This window comes from Larus michahellis, chromosome 14, assembly GCF_964199755.1.
Source record: "Larus michahellis chromosome 14, bLarMic1.1, whole genome shotgun sequence".
Taxonomy (NCBI): domain Eukaryota; kingdom Metazoa; phylum Chordata; class Aves; order Charadriiformes; family Laridae; genus Larus; species Larus michahellis.
The window spans coordinates 4,901,945-4,922,144 of record NC_133909.1 but is presented as its reverse complement, the minus strand read 5'-3'; the positions used below and the strand labels follow the sequence as shown (position 1 = coordinate 4,922,144).

Below are 20,200 nucleotides of genomic sequence, written 5' to 3'. Positions count from 1 at the left end.
TAGAACAGATGTTTAGGGGAAGTTTTACAAGTTCAGTAGAATTTCAATCAACCAAGCAATATGCTCTAGTATCCCTGGTCAACTATAGGATGACTTTAATGGGAGGACAGGGCAGGGAGGGTGCTTTAGCAGATTAAGATATGTAAAACCTTCAAAACACTGTGCAGAAGGCTTAATGTTTTAGTTAAAGTAGTTTCTTTGCTATTTAAAGTGAGCGCAGCTGACTGGATCATAAACAGCTTACAGCTGCCCCAGAGAGAGGATTTAAATCATGCTTGGAGAACGGTTTCTAATGCTTTCCTGCGCACGCACTTCGCTGGGGAGATGGTGGTTTCCACTGCCTCAGTCAACCGACACAGCTGGTAAAAGGTAAGAAGCTTCAGAACAGCAGCAGTGGCGAGCAGAGCTGAACAAGACCTGGTTGGTTTGCACTGGAAGTTGTACTTGTTTTGGTATAAATACCAACCCACATGTCCCCGGCCGTAACTTGCGTTCTTGCTGTCCTGTGTTTGCATGGCAGGGGCAGCGTCATTCAATTTCTGTCCTTCAACAACCACCGCTTCCTCAGTTAAACAGTTATTTCCCAAAACCTATGGCAATAGGAACTTTGGCGGTGATCATCAGTGAATACAGCAAAATTAGTCACTTTTATTTAAAAGAAATAACATAGTACAAATAAGTGTGCAAAACAATTTCTGTGATTAAATACACATAAAAGCAACATGCAACCTTGACATCAAAATCTGCGTAGAAGTTAGTCCTTAGTATGTTAATGTGACACTAAAAGAAACTTGTCAAATTTAGAGAGTTTGCAGCTAAATCTTAGAGTGAACGGGCATGTCAGATTTGAAGCATCTGTGAAATTAAATTTCAGAAGAGCAAGACTTCCCTCCCCCAGGTAGTTAGTGCTATGAACGGAGAGCTTGTGTCTATTTCAGTTTCTAGTTTTAGTATCTTGTGCCTTAGTTTAGCAGAAAATATTAATTGCCATATAACAATTTTGGGACAGAATTTACAAGTCAGTCGGTTTAGTTTAACCTAACTGTCCCTAGGCCACCAGGAATTAGTATGCAACATCTCAAATAAAAAAGAAAGAAAAGTTTGCAAGTTTAAAGCCATTGCAGAGATCTGTACTTCATGCCACCTTGCTCCTTTATTGTACTGGCTGTGGAAGTGGCCTGTCCAGTCCTCCAGTTGAAGCAGAGCAGTTCTGGAAGCGCTCGGTACAGCTGTCACACCGGTACCAAGGGTGGTTTTTAAACCTGGAATCACTGTTTCGTTGCAGAAGGAATCGCCTCTACAAATACAGGAGCTCTGTGTGCCCCGGCTGCCTGCGCCACGCACCAAGGAGAGGTCAGTTGGGTCAGCTAGTGCCTAAATGTGCCTTCAGCTACTATGTACAGTTTGGCACCTCTGACAATTAGTGCTGATCGCTCAACCACCGTCAGTACGTGTATGTGAGCTGCAGCCTGTGGCCACAGGACTACCACCACCCGAGCCCCTGCACCAGCTCAGAGGATGAGCATGGTTCAAGCTACAGTGTACAGCTACGCGCTTGTCATCTCCTCTCCTCTGTTGCTCCAAGATGTGCTCAGGGGAGGGGAGAAGGCAGCACTCCTGCTCCTAGCCAAGCCCGTGGAGTTTTATTGGCATGACCCACAGTATTTCCCCCACTCCCAGCCATTCAGTGGAAGTAAAGCAATGCCTAAAGTCTTCCGTTTTCACATCCCTTTTTCTAAGGCTAGTTGTACATTTGTACAGCCCCCTGCAGATCGTTTAGTGTGGCAGGCACTCGTGTTTCATCTAAAGTCATTTCACAGTTTAGATTAAGAGAAACCCAATAGGCACAAGCTTGTTGAAAGCCACATCTTGAAAACTTGAGTTGATGACAGTAACCCAAAGAGATTTTAATGATGAATACTTGCAGAAATGAGAATAAACATACGTAGTCCACTACTGCAGAGCTGCTTCTGATCATGTTGGGCCAGGCTTCTCAGTGAGGTCTGCTAAACTTCTTGATCAGTATTGGACATTCATATACTGTCCTTCCAAAGATGTGGAATAGCCGAGGCAGTACTTTGACCCATGCACTCCCTCAACTCAGTCAAAGCTTGTCGTCTGTCATTTCTAGAAACTGAGCATAGACATCCCTTGAGCATTCCCCTTTTTGGTTGAATAAGAACTTGTAGTAGCTGCCATCCGCACATATTGCTGAAACAGAAACAAAGTCATGTTACGTTCAGCTGTTCCAGAGGTACAGTCCCGTTCCTTCAGCTATACCTTAAACTGACCCTCCAAGCCAATGGAACACACAGAGTTGCTCTGGAGGAACCTGCGGGAAGCCAGTCCTCATGCAGTGCCAGTCAGCCCAGCACTGCACCCCCCCGGGGCACTGCTGGCTCTCACTCCCTCACAGTGCCGAGCAGTGAGAGCTGCTCTTCTCAGCGGACAGGGACAGGCAACGTCCCATCTCAGCACTCCCTTCAGCTCGGAGCCAGCGTAGGTCAAAACCTGGTCCTCCAGACAGAACCTGGGGAAGCCTCCAGTACCTACCTATGACAGCGTTTGGCTCTGTTCCAAAGGCACAAATGCACGGAGAGCCTGAGGGAACCTGAAATTTGGAAAAACTCCATTTGGAACTGAAGTATTTGGGGAGAAAGCTGGCAGAGGCCAAACTGAAAGAGAGAGAAAAAACCAGCTTAGTAAGGTGTTAACTAGAGCTGATTTAGAACTTCTGGCGTGTTTGAACAAGTCGCAGGGTTCACGCTAACTGCTATTTTTGATTGGCTTTTTATTTTCTTTTACTAAGTACCCTACAACCACCTTTCTGACTTCAAAAGTGACTGCAAAAACTGCCTAAAGGGTTGATTTTTTTAGTAGAGATTGCTTTATGTGAAGCATCTACAACATATGTTCATGCTAAGGCATAGCCACTAAATAATCCCACCCTAACCTTCTGCTGGAACTGTACAGCCCCACAAGGGACAGCAGAAACTTGGCAGCTGCTGTTAGTCCTAAATGTGCAACTTCTCTCAAGCACAGCAGATTAATATTACTACCTCCAGTAGTGCAGGTATTAGCTACTGCTTGACAAGACCGGTGTTTTAAACTATTAGGAGGGCACACCACACCCCTTAGCCCCCCCAAAGGCTTCAGAAAGGCTCAAACCCTACCTTGACTGCTTATTTCTTTTAGGGTCTTCTGCAGCAAAAATATGGACTGTGCCGTGGTCGCTGGATACGCAGATTAGGGAAGCATCCTGATTGAAGTTAATACTGTAGAGAACACAGAGTTGTAGTATCTACTGGAACACAGCCACAGCTTCCAGTGTACGTGATTCTCCTCCTGCAGTTGCCTAGAGCAGCTGCCAGGCGAGGCGTTAACAGCTCCTCACCTGGAGCAGCTGAGTCCCCTCCAGCTCAGCTTTACTGACAGGATGAACAGCCCCTTGGGGGGCGAGGACCTGGTTTATCAGGACCAGCCATGCAGCAGATTGCCCTGACCTGCACACCATCCGTGTGGGCCATTCTGCCAGAACAAAGTGCACGACCTCTGCTGCGAGGAGTAGACAGGTACTGGATAAAACATGCACCACCACCAGCAGAATGGAACCTTCCCCTCTCCTGGGATAATGCTTCCAGCAGTGGATTAGTCAAACCTCTGCCTTGGGCGCTCTCATGCAGAGCGGCGCTGTGTTGCAATAAACACTCCACTCGCCCCTGGGTACTTATCCTGTCTCTCAGGGAAGTGTTAGACTGCATCATTGCATTCCCTGTAGTTCAGTGTGAAGTTGAAGTATCCCCCCAGCTACCCTTTGTTCTCTGCAGAGAAGCAGGCTTATCAATATACATGTTTTTGCCCCAAGCCCTGTAAATCTGTGCCAGGCTCACACAGCTGGCGGCTGCTGCCCTCTCCTCGCCAGCACCGAGCAGGCCCAGTGCAGCCCTGGGACCTCCAGCTGCTCAGAGAGTTCTGCCTTGTGCCCGTGGCAGCCTAACGCTGCTTTGCTGTTTGAAGATGACTCGGGTGCCCTTTACCAGGCTGCCTCAGCACAACGCTACCCACCAGAAGACAAAGCAAAAGTAGTTAAACATACCAGTATATATTGGCTGCCTGTGATCCTCTTCGTAGCTCCTGGATTAAATGCCCTGATGAAGTATCAAATATTCTTATGAGGGTCCCCTTGAAAAGGAATCAAGCATTATATTAGGAAAGGCAGAACACTCTTTACACCTGTGAGCGCATCCTAAAATTCTATCTGCCCAGCATGCCCCTACATACACAATCGGGGTTTTCATTTCAGTAGATTTGAGAGAACCTCTCTTAATGATTTGGGAAGAATATCGATTTCCGCGCCCCCACAATGCTATAATGCTTTAGTATACAGTCGTGTTACTTAACTACTCAATTAAGTAAGTGTCATCCAAGTTATGTTCTAAAGCACTGGTGCAGCCCTGGCATTGCTTTGCGAACATTAGAGCACACTTGTGTACAGCCTCCTGTGCCCAGGTTCTGCAAGTCATTTCTTCCTTGCACCCAGTCAGTACTCGGTTTTGATTGGTACTGTGCAATTTTTATTTTTTTTTTTCATTAAAGTATAATTAGGCTGTGATGGTCTTGCCTTGCAATTAGTTCAGTTGAAGTAATCTAGAAGAATTAGTTACCTATCGCATGCTCATTATCTGTATTGATCCAAATCTGAGAGACGCCACAGATGAGTCAGGTTACAGGCAGAATACTGCATTAGAAAACTGTACTTCGTTTAGACTAAATCAAGCCTGACACCAGCGACGTAAAACAAGTCAGTGTGTCCCAAATAAAGCGATCAGTAGTACTTTCATCTGATGAAGAGTGGGTACACATTGTCACATTGTCACCTTCAACTTGCGTTATACACCTGGTTAGCGAATGCAGCTCTCCAGTCGCGCACCAGTAAAGAAGAGAGCCCAGCAGAGAAAGATTTGGGTGTCAGCTTAGTTTTGATTCAAGACATGAGCTTGAGCTGTACGCTCACTATGGCAGCTTGTCGCTACCCCGATTTCTGTCTGACAGTGCTGCTTGAACCTTGTCTCTACACAAAGAAAGGAATGTCTCAGTACAAATTTAGCAGATTATTATGCTATTTAGCAATGGAGCTGGCAGTTTTAAGAGCTTTCTTTAGAAGACATACAGTAATTAAGCTTAGCTAAGAGAGACTATGGCTGCGTTTTCTTTTTTCAGCTTTTTGAGCTATAGGCTGTGCAGTCGAAACTCTTCTAAACAGAGACCAGTTGGATTAATTTAGCTTGTCCTCGAGAACCTCGTTTCAGTTGAGTGGAAGAAGGTAGCGAGTATTCAACTTGCTTCGTACCCATCTACCTCACAGTGCTGGGGCCAGTGGAACCTCCTTTGGGCGATGAAGCTCCCTAGCAGCCTTCCCCGAAGGTCCCCGGGAGAAGGCAGGTCTGGGACATGCTCCGCATTCTTTCTACATCTCTGCATCAGCCCAGCCCAAAGGGGTTTGTACTATGCAGGTTTTTGTCACTGTATTGCATTCTTTAGCCCTATGTAATATGCAACTGCACAGAATTTGGTAATTAGTCCGAGAATCATTTTATCATTTACATTCTGCAGGAAACCATCTGCAGTGCGTGTATGAGAAGAATGGAGGCGGTGCACCTCCCTCCTGGTCTGTAACAGGAGTTAAGCCAGAGCAGAACCAGCTCCTCCAGTATGACAGACCTGTTCGCAAGTATTTCTTTAGCCAGTGTTTTTAAAGTCAATTTAAGCAGAAAATAATAAAGGTGAAAGAATGCAAATAAGCCCCCCCCCATTTTTAAAATGAATAGTATTTATTGAAAAACATATGAAACACGTGAATTGCTTGGGCCAGATCTCATTCAAATGTCACTGAAGAGTGACTGCTACAGTCAGCTAAAACACAAACACTGAATTTGGATTGGTGTTTGGGTATCCCAAAGAAGCAGGGAGGAAAGACTGCGAATGCCTATTTCAATGACAAATTTCCCAGTTAGTTATTTCTGCATCTTTCCTACAAAGGGATGTGACTTCCAATTTTAGAGGGAGTTCCTACACTAGAACGCATAGTAAGTCAGAGGTAGGAGGAGATTATTCTTACTTTTTCTGATGCTGTCGCAATTCTTGTTCCCTGCAGGTTTAAAGCTATACAGCTCAAGACTCCTTCATGAGCCGGTATGTCGACAGGAGGCTTTTCTGTATTAGCGAGATCCACTATCTGCACATGCCCAGTATGTGTTCCAGGAAATGCAAGAAGAGAATTATTACTATTTGGACAAAGGACACAAAGACCTAAAAGACAGAAAGAAAAAAAAACAACAGTAAGAGAATAACTGTGCAGTTCCCATAATCTAATAAAGTTCTCAAACATAAGCTTCTAAGATATCAGTAATTTAAGAATAAACAAACATACACGTAGTAAATCAGAATTTCATTTTAATGGCTATTGTGGTATCCCAAAACACGATCCATCCATAGGTGCAGAGCACAGAGAAGTAAGGGAGTAGCATAATTTTAACTTTCTGTCATCACTTTATTTCAAAGAAATCTAGTTGTGGTTATCCAAAATCTGGATGTTTTCAGAGATCAGCTCCATCAGTCTGTTACAGCAAAGCTATTTTAAAAAAAAAAAAAAAAAAGTCTCCTTAGCAGCTCAAAAAAGCTAAGAGTTTATAATGGGAGATAGTTTAGTTTCTTCTCCATCAGTAAAACTGATTATTATTAATTCATGTTTGAACTTGGTTCTTATGGCACTTGCACTTTTTTTTCTTCGTAACTTTTTGCAGACCATTTACAGTAAATCACAGCTCTCCCAGGTGTTCTGCGGATACCAAGTAAATTCCTGCAAACTCAACCTGCAGCTGGCAGAGCAACGGGTGGGTGTCACAAGGAACAGCATACTTCTACCGCCGTAAGCCCAGCAGCCTGTGGGTAAGTCAGCACACCGAACGTGCAGCTGGGCTGGGCTGCCCTGAACGCAGCCACCAGGTCCGCATTCACTTGTAACAGGCTTCAGAACCTCCCAAGATGGGGACCCCGAGGCTGAGGAACCTCCCCGTGGTGAAAACATCTTCCTGAAGTACAAGCTGATCCTCCCTAGATATCAAGCGCGGCCAACACCCTTTGTTCTTCTGTCTGGGACTATCAAGAAGAGTTTGGCTCCGTCGTTCCTGTAACTGTCCTTCAGTCCCTCCCATGCCTACCTGGAGCCTCGCGCTGGCATCACTGCACCAGACAGTACACTTGGTGGCACTACTACGTGGCTTGGTTCAGGATATCTTCTTGTTTCAACAAAAGACAAAGCTCTACCTTGCTATTTAAAAAGAACAGTATCAGTTTGCTAATTGGGCTCTTTTTGACACCGTAGAGAATAGTTTGCTAGCCAGTTCTAGCTCTATTAGAAATGAGGAATGATGCACTTCAATAGAGTTTGTAATTAAGATTTCAGCACAAAATACGTCAAGTTTACAGGTTCTTTACAGAAGAAAGCATATAGCCCTTATAGAAATCAAATCTATAACAGGAGTACATGAAAAGGCTTTTTTGTGCCAAGTATTAATAAATTTTAATAACCATTTTATAAACACAAAAGCATCTCCAAAGGGCATGACTATAGTGCAGTATGTAAACTGTTTAATGATTTACTAAACAAAACTGATTCTGGCAGCTAAAGATAAATAGCATGTCAAGACCAGAATAAACTTGCTCCCGTTCCCCAGCCCGCACATTCAACTCACCTTTAGGGTTGTAGCAGGTTTCAAAGACGTGCAACTGGTGGGGATTGTGTGTGAATGTGAAAACTTTAATCATCGAGTCCAAGACTACCACAATTCTGAAACAGACAAGAAGTTCCTATGACTTGGGGAAAACAGGGACATACATATCAGTTCAGATCTGCAAAGGCTTTCAACTGATTTAATGGCTATATTCTTTTGCCCTCTCCCCCGGACAGACTCCCAGCCTTGCAAAACAAATATACAACTCTGAGCCTGCAAAGCACTTTTATCCAAAGCTGTGACAGCAGAACCCCTCCGCCCACACATACACAGACTCCGGCTGACTAATAGATGCTCTTGCTCTAGAGATCCACTTGAATTCCCTTCACGCTCCTCCATACCTAGAAAAAGCAGTAGCCAGGAGAACACTGCCCTGCATTAGGGGGCCAGAAAGTCTTACAGGCTTTTCACCAAGGTGTCAGATACCAGTATACCTGAGCTGTGATCTGCTAACACCTAATGCTCGCCCCCAAAAGCCTGACGTACCTTTACTTGCTGGTGGTGTTTATCTAGGTGTTAAAGCAGGATCTTTTTCCTTTCTACAAACAGCTGGAAATGAATAAGAACAGCGTCCAAAGCCAAGCCGCGCATTTGGAACACGTTTGTTGTACCTACCTGTCTCGTCGCAGCTTAACTGCTTTGACTTCTGTAGAAAACTCTATCTCGATGACAGTCTTCTTCTTCAGGTCGTCCCAGATCATTACTACAGCAGTGCAGAGATTGCGTTAGATCATCAAGGCATATCCAAAGATCCACATTATCTCCATTATAACAACTTCTAGTTTCCGAGAAGGCTAATAAAGAGGAGCATCCAGTAGCTATGCGGTTACAGACTGGCATCCTGCTCACCAGAAGGTATTTAGCTACTACATAGCAACCCAGGCTTTACGCTATGACCCCTGCGGGTAGGGGCTCGTAAACTCTGACTGCAAAAGCTGACAATAAAAATACATTTTTCTAAAGACAGTCAACTTTTTTGTTTTGCTCTGAGGACTGAATAGAAATAAAGCAGCGGCCAAAACACAAGTAGCGTATTTTCATACAAAGCTTGCCAGCCAGGGACCTTCTCCCCCGCAGGTTGCTGAGCCATAGAGTCTCTGCAAAGCTGCCTGTGGGGAGTACAGGCTTTGTCACTAGGTCTCAGAGACTGGTCACTGCAGGGAGCTGCCTGGTGACACTGCCACAGCAGCAGCGCAATGCATTTCACCACGTTTACTTAAACCTGCTGCCACATCCCCTTCACGCACACACAGAGCCAACCTTCAGAACGCCCAACCCCAGCTCAAGGCAGTTGGTTTGGGAGCTCTTTGGGCACTTTCACACAGACACCAAGGCAAACACTTACAAGGTTTGTTCCTCAAGACTCACCTTTGTTAGGTGGGTACTTCGGTTTTTTTCCTCCACCCACTAATGCTAAATAGTTGCAACGAAACAACATTTCGACGTGGCCAACACCACCTTCTAGAAATTCTGAAAGACAAATATATTTTATTTAAAAGCGTCAGAATCCATTAAAATGCCATCTCATTTTTACCACTGTTACAAGAAAAGCTCACCTTATCCAGCACTTCTCAGACACCTGAGAAGAATCATATCTTCCTGCCCTGGCTGACCTTAAAACACAGAAAATCTTCTAAGAGTAAGGGGTTTGTGTTGGTTTTTTTTTCCCGCCATTTGATTGATTTTTTTTGTGCTTGTTTAAGATTAGGATCAGATCTTTTTTCTTTTTAAGAATCTCAACTGTAGAAGAAGTAGAATAAGATGCTGTGCTTATGGTGCAAGTGGAGGAACAAAATATCAACAAGGGGATTTTATAATAAAAGATTTTTTCTATTTGATGACATTTGAGTGGGGGCTTGGCTTTGTTTACACTCCCTTTGTTTAGAGGGATGCTTGGCTTTCCACTGGGGAGAGGGCACTGAACTGTCAGGAGCAGAGGCTGTAACTGTGGCTTTCAAGGTTAATGAGCAGAGTTAAAAACAAGCTTCTCCTTCTAAGACTGTCCAACACCCCCCCACGCTGGCAGGCTGCGATGGGAAAGGTGGACGTAGCTAGTAAACCATCTCAAAGCTAGAGGGAAAGCTGCAATTTCACAAGGACTCAAGAGAGACCTGCTGTCAGAAACAGGGATGGGAGAAAACAGCAAAAACAGCCGAGGAGCTGGGACCAAGCCCTGCAATGGAGAGACGTGGACTGAAGGATAGGACGAGGGAGATGCAGTTAGACAGGAAGAAGCACTGCAGTATGTCTGGATGAGGAATTTATGTTGGGACTTGACTACGCAACGCTGAAGGTAGATGCCTGGAAAGGTATTCACACTGGAGCAGGAGAGCCTTGGATTTCATACAAGTCCTTGTGGTTTCTTCAATAACACTTCTGACTGACGTGGTTCCTTCCTGAACAATTATATTTGGACACTCCCCCCTTCCGCACCAGGTCCTCCTCTTAAGTCCATTAAAGCATTTCAAGCACGACAGCGCATTTTGATATGAAGAGGTATTATCACCATGACAAAAAGTCTTAAAATATTTACAAATGATAACCTGAGACAATTTAAGAATGTGGAGTGTGTTCTGAATCTATGTTAGAACAGACACTTTAACCATTATCTTTGCAGTTCTGACAGGTGATGCTCAGACGGGGAACTCCACGAACTCCTGGATGTAGGACAGACAAGCCAGGGCCTAAGAGTTAAGACTTGGTTTCATACTGGGTTACAGAAATCAATCAGACAGACAAGCTCCAACTGAGGTTATCTCAGGTAGGTTTAAACATACACAAAAGATGAACAAGATTTCTCTGTGTGCCTCTGCAGCCAGTACAGCCTGACCTCTCAAATCCACAGGGGAAAGGCAATCTGACTGATAAGAAACATCTCTGGAAGTACGTCCGGACCTACTGGCAGGGAGAGTTTTGACAAGGAACTCAACAGGACTTCAACCTGAATTCTGATCCTTTTAGCACACTATCATAGTGTGCTAGTCTCAATGGAGACTTATGGAAGAATTTAGTACTAAGAATAGAAAATAGTTTGTCGGCTTTGGCCACGTGAACAGTGACTGAAATCTCTTACAGCACTAGAAAGTGAAAGCATGCCTAGTTTCTGGTTTCATAGGAATTGCTTTAAATACATTTTTCTTCTTATTAAATCATTTCTATCACCACAGACTGGATGTGCTGGGAAACCTGTTTAGCATGGCAGCGTTCTTCCTATATTTAAGGGTTAGAATCGCATGGCTAGGTTTCACTTTCCCTTATTTTGACTCAGTTATGTTTGCTTTCTGATAAAAAGCCCCACTACCTGTTAATATAGCTCACCTAGTCATTTCTGTTAAGATATGATACTAGGTTTAACGTCTTAAGATCCTCCCCAATTTTTTAAGCACACAGAGAATATAAAATTTAGAGTATTAGAGGTCTGAGCTCACAGTACTCTCGCAAGCAATACTCTAAGCAAGTACAAGAAATGTTGTGTCCAGGTCTCCAGCAAAAAGGCAGCAGTTCTATTGCTACACTAGATCATCCAGATTACTGCACAAGAACAGAACAACTTCTCTTGCTGATACATAATACCACTGCAGCGAGCAATTCTTCTCCCACTTGTGAATAACCAGGCAACTTAGCTCCTATTCAGGACTACAAACATCAGCAGCTGCCAACACAATTCAGCCTCTGCAAGAAGGTGAGGCAAATTCATCATCAGCCAGCTTTATGCAAATTAATAGCATATAAAGATCTGACAAGGCAGAGGCATAAGTGAGAGTCCCTTTGGGACCAGCATGGACTTCCTTTTCTGAGGCTTTATTCAAAGCCCTCCAGTGATGGAATGGTGAAAGCTAAGCAAGAATCTTACAGAAAAAAACCGAGGAGGCTGAGCTTCCAACACAGAACTAGCATGGTATAATAAGTAAGCATTTTACCTTGTTTCTCTTTTTCTTTGAGTGGATCTGCATTATAAACTCGGAATCCATTTTCCATTCCACATGCAAAGCATCCTGTAGTAAAAAGCACATATATATACACATATATAGTAATTGTGAGATACGCTCCAGAACTGAGCGAGAGCCAGAGGGTTAAGAGAGCATTACTCAGTAACTGCATTGTTAAACTCAAGCTGAAAACCACTTGCAGGCTTTGTTAGTGATTGCAAGTGAAAACTGTTTGGAGAAGTTGTCCTCTACCCTGGCCCCTATTGGAAGTGAAAAGTTCTCAGTATTCTTTCTAGACAGGTGAGAAAACAATAGAAGGAAAGGAGAGCAATTCCCAACCCGTCTGTATCCTATGCCATGCGCTACAGAGGGAAGGAAACCTGCATTTTAACTTCTATGGTCCAAGAGGCATTACGAAGCAAACCCCTCTTTTCTTATTAGATCCAACTTTACACCGTGACTACGACTATATGAAGCATGATCCATTGTTCGTACTTCCACAGCAGAGAGCTTCTCAAACACAGTTTTTACAAATACTCTAACAAGAGCCTACCGCTGCCAGATGCCAATAATTACGTGCCAATAGCTTAAGTCTAAACTAGCGAATGAGTAGAAGCCAGATTAAAATACTCTGGAAAATTATTTTAGTTACTTTTATGTACAGAATTATGCATGTGCCTTTTTAGTGGAATCCATCAAACCACCAGTATCCTGTCCTGCTGTTTTACTCACTAATGAGTGAATGCAGTTGTTAATACTAAGAAACGCCAGTGTGAAGTTAGAGCAATTACAAGTCATTAAGAAGCAGCTACCGTCACTAGAGGCAGACTGACAGAAGATTAGCTGCTACACAATTTATATGCACTATAACCCAGTTAACATCTTCAAGGTACTGGAACAAAGATATTCAAATTAGTCTGGTGGTTTTATTCTTATGCACTGCAGGGACTGCAACGATTTGAACCCACCAAATAAAAAATGAGGAGCTGTGTCTAAATGCACCCCTTCCCCAAACTGAATACCCCAAAATCACAGGGTGAGGGGGGGAAGGAAGTCTTCGCCCTAAACATCGGGTCTCCAAACCATTTCCCCACAGCCAGGTGACCCAGGATTTCCTCCCCACGAGACCAGAATGTTTCACTGGGGAGCGGTGGCTCAGACTGCGGCAGAAAGGCTCAGACTGCAAGAGAGTGTCTCAGGCGTTTCAGGCATTCCTGGCATTAACGGTTCACCAACCACCAGCACTGGTCCCCACTACACACGGGGCGAGCTGGCTGTGTGGTTTTTGTACTATTAGCTTAATATAAGCTCAATTAAAAAAAGGCATATGTTCCCTGAAAAGCAAGCGAGCAACATTCAATACAAGTCTTCCATGGCTCATATCTTGATGCAAGTTAAGATGTCAGAACAAACAATACAATTTTATTTGTTTGTTATAACCCAGAACAAAATCACTATTCTCACATAACAATACAAAAACTTATAATAAACTTGATCTTGACAGCAGTGTTAGTTTAAAAACTCCATAATTTGGGAAAAATAATGCAGCCAATTTGAGATTCCTTTTTAATACTTCAAGAGTTCCATTTTAAGTAGGACCATTTAAAAAAAAAAAAAAAAAAAAAAAACAACAAAACAAAACACGACAAAAAAACCCAACTAACAACAGACCAAAAAAAGACAACCAAGCCAAAACACAACAGCCAAACACAAACCCCTCAACTGACAAAACCCAACAGCAAAAACAACAAGAAAAAAGGCATCACACACATCCTCTGCTTTACAGACCAGTATCTTATGAGGGGGGCTGCGTATGTTTGGCAGCATCCTCAGGGTTCCTATTCACTGAACTCACACATACAAAGGAAAAACGAGTATACAAGACTCATCTCTGCACCCTCAAATGTAAAAAGGAAACAAATTAACCCACTTATTTTACATATACTCACGAAGAGCAGAGTCACAGCCCCAATATACTGGGCTGTTCCGACAGTACAACCAGTTAGTTAACGGTGAAGAAAACACCACACACAAAACCCTACTCCCCCAACCCAAAAGACTCGCAGGCTCAGCTTCACCCTGTCCAAGATTTTGTAACAAATTAAATGCAAAAAGTACTTGTTTACATATGGAAACACAGACAGAGAATGGTTAACAAGAATATAGTACTTATAGAAAGATTAATAGACATATTGAAATAGATGCTTTTAAATTAACTATATTCATTTTACCTCCTCCCATCTCAGTGCATCACTCTCTAGTTTGCTCTGTCAGTTGACTACGTAAGAATGCACTGTGTTGAAATGACAGCACTAATAAGCTGTGACCTTGTGCAGTATACTTTATCGGGATAATTAGAAAGCAAATTACAATGGAAACATTTCTCTCTATATAAAATAAGACCATACAGGATGAGAACTAATCTGTTTCTGGTAGCTGCAGTGTGTTATCTATACAATTATTTTTCCAGCGACTGTTTTCTAACACAATATTGGAATTCCAGGAGAGATGGAGAGGGATGCTGAAACTGTTCTACAGTAAGAGAGCACTGTGAAGTTTTACTTGTGTTAATATCAGCACCACCCAAACAGAGCACTCCTAATGCAATAAGACACAGACATTACATTTCCTGTAGCATCACTACAGCTCTTCCGCAGGACTGACCTCGTGACTAAGATGTGGGCTGCTTTTAATGTCTCGGGAATATCTATACTTTAAACTGGAGACAATACACCAGAACTGGGGGAACGTGAGTAACAGCTATATTCCCCATACCTCATTACTGAGAGATACGAAGTTCTGAGTCACAGCAACCCCGGAGCCAAACAAGAGAAAACCATAGAGGAAGATTACTGCTACTCGTTCAATTCCAGATTACAGGAACAGCTTTGGAGCCCAGTGTTTCCCATCTGATCCCAGCGTTTACCAGTGGGATCACAAGTTGGACAGTTCAGCTACAGCTTGGAAGCTCTTGTGTAGGAGAGAGCTGGGGAAGGGCTGCCAGAGCCGGGAGCTGCAACAGTGACAGGCACGCTTCCTTCGCTTCCTTCCACGGGAGGTTCACATCGCATTTTGAGAAGGGACAGACGTGCTGTCAAAGAGCCGCTGACAGAAGACAACTCAGATCTATCTATGGTTTTTTTAGTAAATTAATTATTACAGAATTATTACCCTAACCCACAGTTGTGCTTCTTCCTACAGTAAAAGTACTATTTGCCAACAGTCTCAGTGAGGCCACAGTGAGTTTTTTCTTTTGGTTTTAGAAAAACAAACAAAGGAAGGGTTAAATGAATGACTGTCCTGGAAGATACCACAAGCTGAAGGGGACATGCTGACATAAAGTAGTCTGCAGGCTTTGGGGCCCAAGATCCAGAAATTGCAATAGAGAAGTCTGGGGAAGTGACCATGGCAGGCGCAATTCCTAGCACATCAGTCTTCCTCGCCACAGCAAATTTTGTCTAAAGCTGTAAGGGAGCACAGAATCCTGATACCATTTACGGGGACCTATAGTGAAACATTTCAGTCCACTAAAGGAGATCAGATGAATAAGCCAAGTGTTTCAACACCAAAACAAGTCCACACCTCAGTTTTCAAACTAGCTTTAGACTACAACAGTGACGAAAGAGAAACTTGTCAGTAATTTACACATATACTTTCGGGTATGGTAATTTATGATGATGTTTTGTCTGTTCATTTCTGTAAAGCACTTCCACATCCTTCTGAAAGCATTAGAAAAGTGCCTGAAATCAGGAGCATACCAGCTTGAAATTAAGAACCTAAAGTCAGAGTATTCTGTTTTAAAACAATGGAGAACAACTTGCAATATGACCCTTACATTTTGGGGGGTTATATTGTTTCTTTATTTTTTAATTTAAAAACAAAAAGTGGCAAAGGCACCCAATATAAAAATTGAGTATCACTCAAAACAGAGTAAGGGAAGCCCATTTCAGAAATACTGCAGATGCTTACTTTATCACTTGTCGGTCATGGAAGTTACGACTGGGAGAGGCTTATTAGATCATTCCTCCCATCTTCCCATCATTACGGGATCGGCTAGTCTTAAATTACTAAGAAATTAGGTTATTGTGACAATATATGCAGACACCCACACTACTAAGCTTCAGCACTCAAGTGACTCATATTTCTATTTTTGGGAGAAGCAAGAAGGAAGAAGTGAGCTTTTCCTCTTGTCTACTCTTCTTTGAGCAGACAAAGAATTACCTTTCCTTTAACACTTTACAAGTTTAGGGCCTTTTGGAAAAGTTGCATGCTACCTACGGTTCAAAGGTCGTCACGCCTAAGCAGGAAAAGCTCCAGGAGCCTGCAAATGAAAGCCAAATACGGGTTTTGTTCAAGGTTTTTGTTGTTATTCAGTCGTCTTGCCAGGCTGGGTAGGGCGGGACTGGAATACTGTTAGGAATAAGCTGCTCAGTTTAAGATTCCCGAAACAAATCCATTAACATACTCGGGATATGACATTATTCAAAAAAGTGTTTATGTTGCATTTACTGCTACAGAATTTAAGGAAGCCTTTGCAACAAAGAACAAGTTCTATGTACTAAAAGGATGTTCTAAAGGCATTGTGCAGTAAAAGAGAAACTTAGCTTCTTACGCAGTTCTTTCTATAACCCAGCCCTGTCACAGGCCAAGCATCAAACGTTACTGCTTCATTACAGACCCCTGCAGATGGGAAATGAAGCACATCCGCACAAATCTCTTTTTCCATCTCTGTTGCAAATGCAAGATGAAGACAAGTGCAGAGTTGCTGAAAAACAGATTATTCTGTTGTTTTCAAGCCAACAGGATAGCATGAAGAGAGCTACCAAGAAGGTTGCTTCATTAACAGCTTGAAATACTACTGACAAAACATCATCAGAAATGTTAGACTAGAATCAACAGAATAATTTGTGTTTACACACGACTTCAACAGCATCAGCAACAGGTACATGAACTGCAGTCTGCAGTGACAGAAGTTGCAAGACTGTCTTAGGCAAGAGTATTATTTGTTAAGACAAAAGGACATTACAAAATTATGACCTTCTACTCCTTGTTCCACAAAAATGACACTTACGCATAAGACTGGGGCTATTTTTATATTGCAAAAGCACGACGAGGCATATGCACCCCCTTGCTAGAAAAGGGCTTCCCCTTTCTAACACAGAGAAAAAAACCAAACCAAGCAGCCAGCTCTGAAGCTTTTCAGTGGTCCACGTACCTGTACTTAGATGTCTGCCAATACGATTAGTAGTTTTAATCATAATTTTAAAAATACAAATCGGGCAAAAAAAAGCTACACCCCTAATTTTGAATGCAAAGTACTTAGTTACACTAACAAAGTGACATTTTGCGAGTTACCTTTTCAGTAAGGCGGTTTCAAAAGCACCCCCCTTTGAGCACAGGATTTAAGGCAGCCTCACACGAGGCAGGCCGCCCAATTTGAAGCGGCGCAACTTGCGGCAAGTACCGAAGCGCCATCCAAGCGGCAGATGTATTTGAAGGTGCACGTTAAACACGGCTGTTCCTCTGCTCTCCCCCCGCTCCCCGCGGCCGATCCTCTCCAAGGCGGCCGGTACCCGCGCACCCCAGCTACGACAAGAGGACGGTGAATTCACCCCCCTGCGAAAAGCCTCCCGGCTGGGACGATGTAACCGCGGCAGCTACAGCCACCAGACGGCGGGGATCCTGTCAGCCGCAGCGGGGGCGAGCAGGGGACACACAGACAGGAAGGGACCCCGCCTGCCCGCCGCCCCCGAGGCCGGGATCGCAGCTCCGGGATCGCGGCTCCGGGCCGCCGCCGAGGCCGCCCCCCGGTTACTCACCGCTGCCGGGCGCGGCGGCGGGCCCAGATCCAGGGCGGGGGCCGCACTCCCCTCACCGGCCCCGGGCGGCGACCTCCGCCGGGCTCCTGACTGCTACAGACCGGCTGCCAAGGACCGGGCCCTACGGAGAGGGGACCCGCCGCCGGCCGGCCCCGCGCCCCGCCCGCTCCCCTCACGGAGGCGCGCTCCCCCCGCACCCCGGCCCGGCCCGGCCCCGCCACCTCACCGTGGTCCTGGTTGAAGCCGGCATAGAGCAGCCCGTTGCCGTGCGGGTTGGCCGGGAGCAGGTTCATGGCTCCTGCCCGTTCGCGTTCGCCTCCGCCCGCCGCCCTTTAAACCATGGCGGCGCGCGCCCGCCCGCCTCAGCCCCGCCGCCGGAGCCCGCCCGGGCCGAACCGAACCGGGCCGCGCCGCGGCGGACAGGCCGGCGGCTGCTTCCGACCCTGCCAGGCAGCGCCGCCGAGCGCCGAGCACATCCACCCGCCAGCGGGAGAAGCGCCGAGCAATCGAGCGGCGCCACGCCACGCCCCCGCGGGCGGGCGGGAATGGCGCGCGCGCGGCCGGCTGTGAGGGAGGGAGCGGAGCCGGTGGTGGGGGTGTGTTGCCGCTGGGCAGGAGGAGGAAGAGGAGGAGGATCGGCGGCAGCTCGGTGCGTGTCTGAGGACGAGGGGTTTTCGCGGGGCTGGCTGGAGGAGTATATGGCCCGAGGGTGGCGCGGGCACGGGCACAGGCTGCGGGCGCCTGAGGAGGACAGGCCTGTCGCTGCCCGCCTCCGACCCTGCCCGGGCTGGGCGCGCCCGCGGGGATCCCCCGCCTGACAGGGGGCTGCCGGGATCGAACCCAGAGTCTGGCGCGGGACGGGGCATTGGGTGAAAGCCCTCACAGCAAGGGCGTACTGAGCATCAGACCAGCAAAAACAGAGAAAATACATTTAGAAGATGCTGAAATCCGGGATACCGTAACTTGACAAAAAAACCCAACCCAAACGCCACCACCACAGAGAAAAAACCCCAACTTGAAACCTTGGAAGTTTTGAATACCCAAGGCCCTGAGCAACCTGATCTGAGATCAACAGTGAATTTACTTTAAGGAAAATGAGGGACCTGCTGAGGCCTCTTCCAACTGGAATTATTTCATGACTGTGTGATTAGCTGGAAGTCCACGCTGTGTGCGTGCTCACACAAATGCCAGCTGTTCCCTGTCCTTTGTGAGCACTCGTTTCCTTTCCTTGCTCTGTGCCTTCCACACCAATGGCTTCGTATTGTATTTCAGATTTGTGACCTGCTTGTCTCTAGTGCAGACTTCTGTTTGGAAATTATATGGCTTTTCAGTTTACAATGGCTCATTACAGTCCTGGAGCTACCTGCAGTGACCAACGGTACCTTATTCTTTGTGCACTCCTATATATATATAAAAAGAAGAAAGAAATAATTACATTGCATCTTTACAAGATTTGGTCTCCTCGGGCACTCAAGAGACTTGGCACATGAAATAACAAGCCCTTCTTTGCTTTTTTTAAGTCATCTTCTTTCCAACTACAGGCTCAGGCTTTACTCACTCTGCATGGAGTGGCTACAGGTGTTAGCAGAGGGAAGGAGCACTGCTCCAGCCTCTCCTTACCTTGTCTTTATACTGGCCGGCAGGGGAATAGAGAATCTGACTTTGAGGACGCACATGTCCATATTAATGCTCTTTCCAGCTAGGCATGCTTACTGCATAGCACATACAGAATGGAAACAAACTGATGAGCTGGTGATTGAAGAGGCCAAGACTAATTCAGAAGAAACTTAAAATAGTATAGCAATGTGCGTGGAAGAGACCTCTTCACACTGCACACAGCTGCTAGTCAAATGTAACCAGACCACTCCTGAAGTACGCATGTCTTGGATTCAGGTTTAACCCCTTGTAGCTGTAGCTGCCGTGTACAGTTTCTTAAGCCGTGGAGATGCCATTTCTGTAGTCCGACAGCTTCACCCCGATGCCGACAGCGTTTCTCTGCAGCTCGCTCTGCACAGACGACCCAGCAGGTGGAGCCTGCTCATCACCGGGGAGCCATCCGACAGGAGTTCCTGCCGCCGAACTTTGTTTTCCCATTTAGTCTTCAACTATGAGACTTGTGCCTGGCTGCATTTTTCTTTAAGTAGTGATACATTGACTGGTCCGGGTCCTGGCATAACTTTGGCATTTTACCGGCTTGAATTTCCCCTCCTCACCTACAGAGGCTGTGGACATCTCTGCTGATCCAGAAGGAATATTACAGATACATAACTTGATGGTATCTCACAGCAGTGAGGACACCTAGAATAAACGGGGATGAAGCTACACCATCAACTCAAAAGCCTGTCCTTGCTCAGGAGAACAAGTCACACAATTCCTTCACAAACAGAAGGAAGACTTGATGTCTATTATTTTTCCATATTTCAGTTAACAATCTTGGAGATAGAGGTTGTATCAAAAGCATTACGTGATGCTTTTAGGATGACTTCACTTTCCTGGTGTCTAAGTTCAGGTATGTTGTTCTTCAAATTCTTCTAAAGGAAGCTAAAGACAACCTCCCCCAGTTAAAGAAAGCATAATAGGATTTCTTTTCCAGAAACATTTATTTTTTTTTTAAATAGTGTTCTTTCCTTATAAAGCAGCTCTTTAAGTCATGTTCCTT

At 45.1% G+C, this 20,200-nt stretch overlaps 1 protein-coding gene and 1 long non-coding RNA gene across 5 annotated transcripts; one reads left to right on the top strand and one right to left on the bottom strand.

Moving 5' to 3' along the window:
• Positions 1–628: 628 nt before the first annotated feature.
• Positions 629–18,019, bottom strand: WDR45B (WD repeat domain 45B). Of its 4 annotated transcripts, XR_012589925.1 has the most exons (11): positions 17,768–18,007; positions 11,714–11,788; positions 9,162–9,263; positions 8,409–8,496; positions 7,755–7,849; positions 6,119–6,309; positions 4,097–4,182; positions 3,174–3,275; positions 2,554–2,675; positions 1,946–2,211; positions 629–1,331 (listed from the first exon to the last, which is right to left on the bottom strand). XR_012589925.1 is itself a non-coding variant. In XM_074607724.1 (10 exons), exons 1-10 carry the CDS (start codon positions 17,832–17,834, stop codon positions 2,105–2,107), a joined length of 1,035 nt encoding a protein of 344 aa, XP_074463825.1. In that variant the 5' UTR covers positions 17,835–18,019; the 3' UTR covers positions 629–2,104. The 4 variants fall into 4 exon arrangements, 2 of the variants coding, with proteins under 2 accessions (XP_074463825.1, XP_074463826.1); XR_012589926.1 differs by lacking the exon at positions 11,714–11,788; XM_074607724.1 differs by having other exon boundaries at positions 629–2,211; positions 17,768–18,019.
• Positions 6,205–9,634, top strand: LOC141751262 (uncharacterized). The gene is made up of 2 exons (XR_012589938.1): positions 6,205–6,338; positions 6,804–9,634. It is a non-coding gene; the product is annotated as an uncharacterized LOC141751262 (long non-coding RNA).
• Positions 18,020–20,200: the final 2,181 nt, after the last annotated feature.

Excerpts from the sequence above, each read along its gene's own strand:
- WDR45B (XM_074607724.1), bottom strand. The coding sequence starts at position 17,834 with ATGAACCTGCTCCCGGCCAACCCGCACGGCAACGGGCTGCTCTATGCC. Across the intron at positions 8,497-9,161 it reads GAAGTACCCACCTAACAAAG|TAATGATCTGGGACGACCTG; the intron begins GTGAGTCTTGAG and ends GCACTGCTGTAG. Across the intron at positions 4,183-6,118 it reads TTGCGACAGCATCAGAAAAA|GGGACCCTCATAAGAATATT; the intron begins GTAAGAATAATC and ends TTCCTTTTCAAG.